The following is a 9,241-nucleotide window of genomic DNA, read 5'->3' on the forward strand; positions in this document are numbered from 1 at the left end:
GAGCATAGGAATCACGCCGGTATTCACTTCCTGAGGTCAAAGATGGGATTCATGTAATCGTCATATGATGAAGAAGGTTACCGAAGGGAGCGAATTATGAAGAACATTTGACGAAAGTACAACGTTATCTTCTTTTGGTAAGAAAAACAACTCAGCAGCTCGTTGTTTGGGATAGTTATACATGTCAGTCAAATAAATGACAGACATTGCCAGTAACCGGCTTTGCTAGCGAGCTAACGCTAGCTTAAGTCTCGGTACGTGCTGTTCTCACGCCAAACCAGTAAAACATCTGCTCCAGTTTACCGGCAAAGGTACATACCGATATAACATATACTACCCACTTTTTAAGTCAGCATAGGTCCAATACACCAAGCAGCTTTTATTTCGATAAAATGTAAAATTTTATAAACGCTTCGCCCGTTATTCTTCCAACAAAATGCATCACGGTGGGCAGTAGCAAGCAGTGAAAAATAGATTTTATTGACATAAACTGTTGCTTGTCAGGTTATATGATGCACAATTGAAGAGAGGTTCCTAAGGATTCAGGAAAGGTCTTGAGTCATGTTTTATGATACATGTAACGCCTGCCTAGCAAGGCCACATTAAATAGTGTGATTTTTTTAAATGGAGTTTGGCGTGCCCTGTTCTCCCACATCTTAGCTAACATTAAGGGTAATTGGAATAGACTGTCAATGCCAACATTCATTATCGTTCATCATTAAAATGCCCATGTGTCACTCTGACTGCTAATAATGTTAAATGTAAACAACAGGAGTTAGTCTGTGACAGCTAACGCGAGATGTCATGTTCCTCTCCTGTCCAGCGCTGCAATACTCTGTCATCCACCCAGGTCACGATGAGCGTCCCCTGCATCCTGACCTCAGCCGCTCGAAGCTTCACCTCGCCGGCTCCAGCCGCCGGTCTGCTCTGCCGCCGGGTCCTGGGCCCCACCTCCATCACAAGGTGGGTTTCATCTGGAATGTGCCCGGCTTTGTTGTGGCCTGCTGTGTGGCATTGTAGAAACCAGGGGACTAACAACACAGGAGCTGTATTTTGACATTATCCAAAGACGAGGCGTGCTAGTAGTACACCCGGAACTACTTGCCAGTGTCAGATTTACATGAAGTTTGTTGGAGCTTGCTGACAGTGAGGTGAAAGTCCACTTGCTTGTTTTGTGTGTTGCTGTCACGTAAGGCTACTGTATACTGTATAGGCACTAAATCCCTAAGAGGATATTTGCCATACAAGACAAGTGACTAAAAACTACCTGCTTTATTTTAGCAGAAATATGTCATCCAAGAGAGAAATCGACCATCTTGAGAAGACGGCCAGCAACTACAGACAAAATGTAAGTTGATGTTTTTTTACTGGAATGGGACCATCTTGACAGTATCCTTCAGCGATGTTGCTTGTTTTGGGTTTCATGTAATGATAATCCATCCCTACACCTTGATATCCTATTCCTACAATCCAGCCCTGTGTGTGTGTGTGTGTGTGTGTGTGTGTGTGTGTACTCCTGCATTTTGTGCCTGACTGTCTGTCTACCTCAGGCTCTGTATCCCGCTCAAGTGTGTGGCATCATCAGTGAGTCGGAGACGGTGAAACGTTTGAGACTCACCGTCCATCCAGACTTCAACTTCAAAGCAGGACAATGGTGAGTAGAGGAAAGACTCCACATTTGTTTTAACAACACAAAATGGAGAGGAGGTTGTTGTTGTTGTTGTTCTCCTCCTAGAGGAAGGGGGTACATGACATGTGGCTGGTGTCTCTATTTTTAGTCCTCACTGGAATCAGAAAACATATTGTTTTGGTCATTTTCTAGAACATAAGGTCAAAAGGGTTAAGTCTTGTCCAGCTCATTGAACTTTTGTTATCAGGAGAAGCAACAATGTCACGTTGCATTGTAATACCCACACAATCCTTTTGTTATGTCTGTAATGCTTCTAGTCACCACAAGGGGGTGGCATTGTCTCAGATTTGTCTTGCCATTGGCCATGTGGCTTTCATCTCTTATAAAACAGCAACTGTTACTTAGTACTGTTATTGTTACTTAGTAAACATAAGTTACAATCCTACACTGCAATTGCTATGAAAGTCATCCTAAGATTATTGTTGCCGAGATAAAGAGAATGAGTTGAAAAAGAGTGTATCAAGTAAAACAAAGGTAATAATTAGCCAAATCTTACGAATGATTCACAGTTGCTGTCAAATGATATTGTTTAGAGGATTTTTAAACTGGAGTTTGTTTGAAGATCTGTGCAGGTAAGCGCTATATGAACTACAGCCGTTCGTGTGCTGGCAGCTTTAAGTTGAAAAGCACCTGTAATGCTTGAGATGCAGTGATTTTTTTTTTTCTTCATTTGACTGACAGTGACAGATCAGGATGGGAAATGTTTTAGCTGTTCAGATGATTTCATGTGACTCATATAAACATAATGCCAAGACGAGCAGGTGCTCAGGTACAGGCTCCTTTTTCACCCAAGTCTGTCAGTCAGTGTTGCCCATGTTAATTAGTGTACCATAGCTGCACATTCATCCCAGTAAATGTACATCAGCCCATACTGTGGGTGGGCGGTGGTGAGATATATAACAGTCAGCCAGTTGCCCTGCGGCGACTGATAATGAATGTAAATAGATGGAAATCCTTGAGTTTCTGTGTCTCTGAGAAAGAGGATTGTTTGGTCCTTCGTCTCCAGGTGGGAGAGGAGGAGGAGGAGGAGGAGGAGGTGGGTGGAACATATGTGCGCGTCTTCACCACAGATCCATATTTATGATGCCTCTGAGGGTTGTGGACTCTGAGTCTCTCTCCAGCACAACAGTGGGTCATTGTGCTGGTGGAACATCAGTCCAACTGTTTAGCATTGTTGTTTTCCTCCGGGTATACTTAGTTATGCTAGTTGATGGACAGTTGCAACCATGTTGGATATAAGGCTTGGACAGTAAACTTTCAATAAACGAAAGAGCGGGCAAGTCTGCATCTGGTTGTGTTTTGTTCCACATGGTCTCTAGAATAGGCTGCCCACTTCACTGAGGTCAAAGGGCACCACCCTACCCACATTCAGACTTTGACCTTCAATTTAGCTTGTTTCTACTCAGTAAATAGCCTAACCATTGTTTTGTTTTAAATCAGAATAAACTGTTATTTTTCCAGTCAGAATAACCGTAGTTGTGTTTGAATTCACAATAACCATAGTTATGAAATGGAATAACTGTAGTTATACTTCACAACATTGTAACTAAAGGTGTGTTTCTAGTCAGAATAACCATAGTTATAAAACATCATGACCATAGTCACCACATTTCTGATCAGGCTAAATATTGTCATGTTATGTTATGAAATAAGAATTGCTGTTTTATAACCATGGAATAGATAGTGATTATAACTTCAAATAGTGATGTGATGTGAATTTTTTTTATACATCAGAGTTTAGCCCAAATATGGGTAATCAAGCTCAGATAACAAATTCTGTATGTAATAAAGCAGTTGACTGATTAATTGATCGATTAGCATCTGACGATCACGTTTTGAGCCTTCTGATGATGTTTCCGCATGGTGGTGTGTGCAGGGTGGACTTCTTGATCCCCGGCCTGGAGAAGGTGGGAGGTTTCTCCATGTGTTCCAGCCCTGGCCTGCTGCAGAGGGAGGGTGTCGTTGAGCTGGCCGTCAAATACACCAAACACCCGCCAGCACACTGGATCCACACCGCAGTGAGTGTGACGGTCATAGGGAATAGGGATGCTCAGGGAGGGGTAGGTTTGGTCATCCACAGGGTTGTTTGTTGGTCCGTAAGACAGCATTTGCATGTATGTGTATCAGTGAGAGAGAGATGGAAAGAGTGATGGAGGAGGTGAGAGGGCAAGAAGGAGAAGAGATGCAGAGCAAGAGCAAGATGAGCCAGGAGATGAGGGTGTTGAGAAAAGGAGACAATTGAGAAGGAACACAGGGTCTAATGTAATGTCATGTATCATATATGCCATTTTCAAGGATGAGCACTTAGAAACTGTGGTAGAGTGTTTGTGTGTTAAAGAGATTGGAGATTGGGGGTTCTACCGCAACGTTATCAGACTACCAGTTATTCAAAAACAACCTGATACATCAGAAAGAAAAGATGGCAAACCAGATGATCTTATCAGAATCTGAACTGTTATTTTTACATACTGGATGTCAGCAGATAGACTGGTTTCCAGCTGCCAGGCAGTAGACAAGCAGGGAGTGTTCGCTTTTTGCTTTCTCTTTCTCATTTACCCATCCCTCCCCTTTATCTTTCACTCTGTCCCCCTGCTCCATTATTATTTCTATCGCTCCCGTCATTCATTCTATGGTCACTATCACAACTACTAGGGATCTAACGATTATCTGATTGGATTCGAGGGTGGGGGCAGCTCTGCAAGATATGGCTGTACCGATCCAAAGATACAGCGCCCGGTGAAAGCTGTGGAGTTGTTTACAAATGGTATCAGCTGTCTCCCTATTTGTTCCACTCTATTACGACTATCCCACCTTTGTGAATGTGGATGTAGTTTTTGCTGTGTTCTTGTGAAGTGGGAATATTAGCTGGAGTGGCTTGATGACTCAAAACATCAACTTGGAAGTGTTGTCTCAAAATGACGGTTAGGCTAGAGAGGGGAGAAGTTAATGGTTAGGCAAACAATAAAAAGAAAAAGCAAAGGTTAAAGAGGGAGAGAGAGAGAAACAGAAAGAGAGGAGAAAGTTAATGGTTAGGCAAACCATGGAGAGAGAGAGAGCATGAGAGAGTAAAGTTTGTTAAATCTTTGCCACAAATTAAGAGTTCACTTAGTAAAATGGTATCTATTTCTGGAAAAACAGCCATTGCCTGAAATTCTTCATGCAATACTTGGAAAATGTAGAGGAACCAGTATGTAAAAGTATTTTCAGTTTGTTAGGACTTGCTTTAAAAAGTACTGTACTTTGTTTTCATTTTTGTGCTATCAATCATTTAAGGGTAGGTGTACAAGTAGGTGTCTGTTTTTTCCAAATGGTGGACATCTCATATTGGAATGAAACATATAAGCCCGTCTTTGTCAGTCTCAGTTGCTTCAGAAGACCACAGTACAAATCCTTTCCAGCTTGCCTTTCCCTTTGTGTCCTCTGAAGCAGCTTTTGTGTTCCATGATCGGCCCTAATAAGTAGCTCTGAGCACTAGGCTGCGTGTCAGTAAGTAACAGAAAGCAGTGTGATGTGTTCCAGTGTTTAGAGACTTGGAGCTCTCAGCTCTGGGATTGTTTGATGAGCCTTTTGTTTGATACTGCATTCTGTCTCGTCCCTGGGAGGAGGAAGAGAGTAGGGGGACCATGATAGAGAGTGTGCAGTTACATGTGTACAAATGGAGAAGAAGGCATATTTATTGCTCCTTATGACTTCAAAATTACTCCCACCCGTCCAATAGCAGAGGTTGTGTGTGTGCGTGCTTGCTGATCTAAAAGCGTCTTCTCATTGTTGCATCTCCTGAGGCTAGTCTTAGTGTTAGATGTAGCTAAACTGATACTGCGTTGGTTGAGTTATTTTTTAATTCCCAGAGAAGACCTTTTCCTGCCACTGAGGGAAGAGAAAAGTTGGGAGTTAAACAGTCTCAGACATTTAATCCAACGCAACAGAGTCTCCTTGCCATTTCTGCCACGCCTGGCTTTCCCAATTTCTGTCTCTATTTTGAACCCTGTCTTTCTTTCTGTCCCTCTTTCCCTCCCTACCTCCCAGTGTACGGTGGGTTCCAGCGTAGCCATGCGGGTCGGCGGAAACTTCTACTTCGACCCCTCGCCCTCTGACCCCTCGGTCGATCTGCTGCTGGTGGCGGGAGGCGTGGGCATCAACCCGCTCTACTCCATCCTGCTGCACGCGGCGGACCTGCTGCATCTCAACCACGCCTCCGAGGGGCGGGACTACCACATAGGCTCCACCCACCTCTGCTACAGCGCCAAGAACACCCAGGAACTGCTCTTCAAGGTGTGTATGTGTGTGTGTATTTGTGTTATACAAGGACTGGAGTGTTGGAAGGTTGGAATGAGGACTTTTAGGGGACGTGGGGACTTTTGGGCTGGTCCTCATGCCTTGAAAAGACGCCATTTTAGGATGAGGGGTTAGATTTAGTAATGGATAATCCTTGATCCATTTTTGCTTGCCCCCCTCCAGAGGGAGGTCAGAGGTCAGGGTCAGCTACAAAGCAGTGACCCTGGAGCTGGTAGGGATTCATAGGGGCTTGAACCCTGGTCCTCCAGTTGAAGGACGGTCTTGAAATGAATATTATGAAAGGGATGTCCTAACAACAATAGTAATACAAGACTTTATGAAGAGTGTGGGAGTTTTTTTTTATCTAGGGAAAGCTGACTGAGCAGTTGCCACGCTTCACAGTTAGACACTTCCACACATTCACAGCTGGGAGCTGCCCAGTACAACCACAGTCTCCTACTGTTGCCCACTGAGCAGCTCCACTGGAGCACATCAGTGTTAAGTGCCTTAAGGGTTCTCACTCACTTTCCCTACCCAGGTTTTCCCAGTTGGTCACCCGAGTGTAAGGATATCTCAGCATAGGTGTACAAGAGTGTGTTCGCATGTGTGCCTGTAGAGTATATGAGAAATTGTGCAGCAGTAGGTTAGGAGAAACTATATTACATCTTAATTACTCCCTGCCTCCTGTGTACTCAGAATACCATCATCGAAGTGTGTCAGGAGTTTCCTGACAAGTTCTCCTGCGACTTCCACATCACTCAGCAGAGCACAGACGATGACCCACACCTCCAGCCATTTATCAACCGTAAGTAATGCCCACACACACACTCACGCACACACATAACACACATCTCTTCATTTAGTTGGAATGATTGAGTGACTGTCAGATTCTATGACAGTCTGCCTCTACTCTTGTTGATTTATCTGTGCTATCATGCAGAACAGGTGCTATCAAAGCTCCGCGCGGGAGACTCGAACACAGAAGCAAGAGGTGCCGCAACACTGAGCCTTGATGAATTGATTGGCTTCCCTTGTGTCTCCCCAGGTGGGCGAATCACAGAGGAGGAGTTGCGGGCTCATGTGGACCCCCAGAGGACTCTGTGTTACTTGTGCGGGCCCCCGCCCATGATCGAGGCCATCTCACAGACCCTCATGGACCTCGGCCTCCCCAAAGACAGAATCCTCTTTGAGAAGTGGTGGTAGAGCTCCGCCCGCTGCTTCCTACAACTCCCAGAAACAGCGGCGGGCCAGTCCAGCTCATCCTGGCACTTTACTCCATTTTGTAGTCTTCAGGGGGAGGATGCAGGTGTATGACGCGAATTGAGAGGGACTAAAATGTTGCTATGCTATGGACATTAATGTGAACACACATTATGTGTGGCCTATAGGTGTGGGAATTGAACCCAAACTCCCTGGTGTTGCGAGTCCCATGCTATAAACCCCTAATACTTACCCTCACCTGCCTTATATACACTGTGCTGTATAGTGTGAAGGACATTTAGAGGACCTGACCTGCTGTCTGCTCCTATGCCAAGGGGTCAAGGGTCAGACAAACACACTTACAGCTGGACCACCCTCTCCTCAGCTGGTACCTGACAGATTAAACTCAAAGACGAGGTTACACAATTTCACTTCTTAAAAGTCTGAGTAAGCAGTCCCTCAGCTCACTGGGCTGCTGAATATCGCAACAAGTCTGCAACTCTGGTGTCCCTTCATGTGTGTGTGATGGGAACATTTATGATACAAATGTTATATGGCTTCCAGTCTCATTTCATATGAAGTCTCAACTTGCTTGAACAAGGTGCTGCGTAAATACATGTGTCATATTCGGCTTTCCTTCAATTTTCACTCAAATGTTCATTCATTAATTCACCTATGGAACTAGCCATAGCCTGTAGTGGATCAGTGCAAACAATAGCAACCTGTATTGTTATTTTACACTGTACATAATGTATGCCTACAAATTTTTATGAGTGACTTTATTTTTTTCTATTGAAATACCTCTGCATGCTGATTTATTTGATAAAACAGATTTTTTTAAGGGTGTTTTCTGGTGGGAACAAAGAAATGTTACATTATGATATGTATGTACATTTATGTATACATAGTGAAATAACTAAGAGCTATTTATTTTATTTTCAGTAGATTTTGAAGTATGGAGATTTGTGTTTGGCTGATAAGGTTGAGTTACTGTGGAGTAATTATGTTTTTCAGATTGTCACATGCGAACATCACACCACTCAATGTATTTTTAGAGTGAGAAACTTAACTATCTCCCACATATTGGCTAGTGTCTCCATCTCTGTTCTGCTCACTTACACGCATATACACAATGCCTATCTCACACACATTTGCTTGCACACACACACACAGTTCTCCAGTCACACACATTCATACACACACCCATAAATGGGTTCTCATACCAGGGTGGAGCGAGTATCCCATGGTGCACTGTAATGGAACCTCCAGGTGGTCTCTGATTGGCTAGGATCACCAAGCATCCCTCAGAGATGGTTTGCGAGTTTCTTGTTCTCATCTCCCAGTGGGGGGTCGCGTTGTTGAAACTCATTTTTGAGTTGTTTCTGCGTTTCTTCCTCGTAAGAGGACAAACTGTCTATGCCAGTAACATAAGAATAATAAAGAAAATGGAGTCATTCTGTTTTAAAGGACTTTTATTGACCTCTGCCTCTATATAAAGACTTTCATATCACACCACTTACGCACAACACAGGTGGTCCAGGAAATAAGTAAAACAGCTGACTTCTAATTTACACATCCTTTCCTGAAGAGGAAACCAGTTTAGTCGGTAACTTTTAGGCCCAATAAATGTACCATGTAACACATCAATGCAGTGTACCGCATACTTTGAGTTAGAAATGAAAGGAAAGGAAAAAACAATTGCTATCTTAAATATTATACTTTACATATAAAAATACAGTGAGGCCAGTACTCCCTTTATAGCAGGCCCATGGCAAGAAAATAGTCGATACAACAATGGGTGTGAAAATTATACTTAAGGCTTTGACTGGAACCTGCTTTAGGCTGAACTGTACAGCCTCATTTCGTATAAGGACACATCAAATAGCAACACTGACCCAAAGCAGAGAACTGCACAACACTGATGCCCATGTACGGGGGCTACGAACTCAGACTCCTTAACACCCTAAGCAGGACCGATTGAAGCATTAGCAACAGTACTTGTTAAAGTTACAGCATATGATCGGCAAAGTCTGGATTGTCCACAGAGGAAATAAAAATCCAGCTCAACAAAACATT

At 43.5% G+C, this 9,241-nt stretch overlaps 1 protein-coding gene across 2 annotated transcripts; it reads left to right on the top strand.

Moving 5' to 3' along the window:
• The first annotated feature begins 46 nt into the window (after positions 1-46).
• On the top strand, positions 47-8,610 carry oxnad1 (oxidoreductase NAD-binding domain containing 1). 2 transcript variants are annotated; one of them, XM_071529320.1, is made up of 8 exons: positions 47-137; positions 824-963; positions 1,282-1,348; positions 1,551-1,654; positions 3,567-3,708; positions 5,717-5,962; positions 6,662-6,770; positions 7,011-8,610. In XM_071529320.1, exons 2-8 carry the CDS (start codon positions 857-859, stop codon positions 7,166-7,168), a joined length of 933 nt encoding a protein of 310 aa, XP_071385421.1. In that variant the 5' UTR covers positions 47-137; positions 824-856; the 3' UTR covers positions 7,169-8,610. The 2 variants fall into 2 exon arrangements, with proteins under 2 accessions (XP_071385421.1, XP_071385422.1); XM_071529321.1 differs by having other exon boundaries at positions 1,285-1,348.
• The last annotated feature ends 631 nt before the right edge of the window (positions 8,611-9,241 follow it).

The sequence above is a fragment of the Centroberyx affinis genome, unplaced genomic scaffold (genome assembly GCF_046629955.1).
Source record: "Centroberyx affinis isolate AG114_WGS23_722 - 3 ecotype Tasmania unplaced genomic scaffold, CSIRO-AGI_Caff_v1 ptg001778l_1, whole genome shotgun sequence".
NCBI lineage: Eukaryota > Metazoa > Chordata > Actinopteri > Beryciformes > Berycidae > Centroberyx > Centroberyx affinis.

Bases quoted from the DNA above. Each gene is read 5' to 3' on its own strand.
- oxnad1 (XM_071529320.1), top strand. From the start codon at position 857: ATGAGCGTCCCCTGCATCCTGACCTCAGCCGCTCGAAGCTTCACCTCG. The intron at 964-1,281 runs GTGGGTTTCATC...GCTTTATTTTAG, and splicing joins GGCCCCACCTCCATCACAAG to CAGAAATATGTCATCCAAGA. The intron at 5,963-6,661 runs GTGTGTATGTGT...CTGTGTACTCAG, and splicing joins CCCAGGAACTGCTCTTCAAG to AATACCATCATCGAAGTGTG.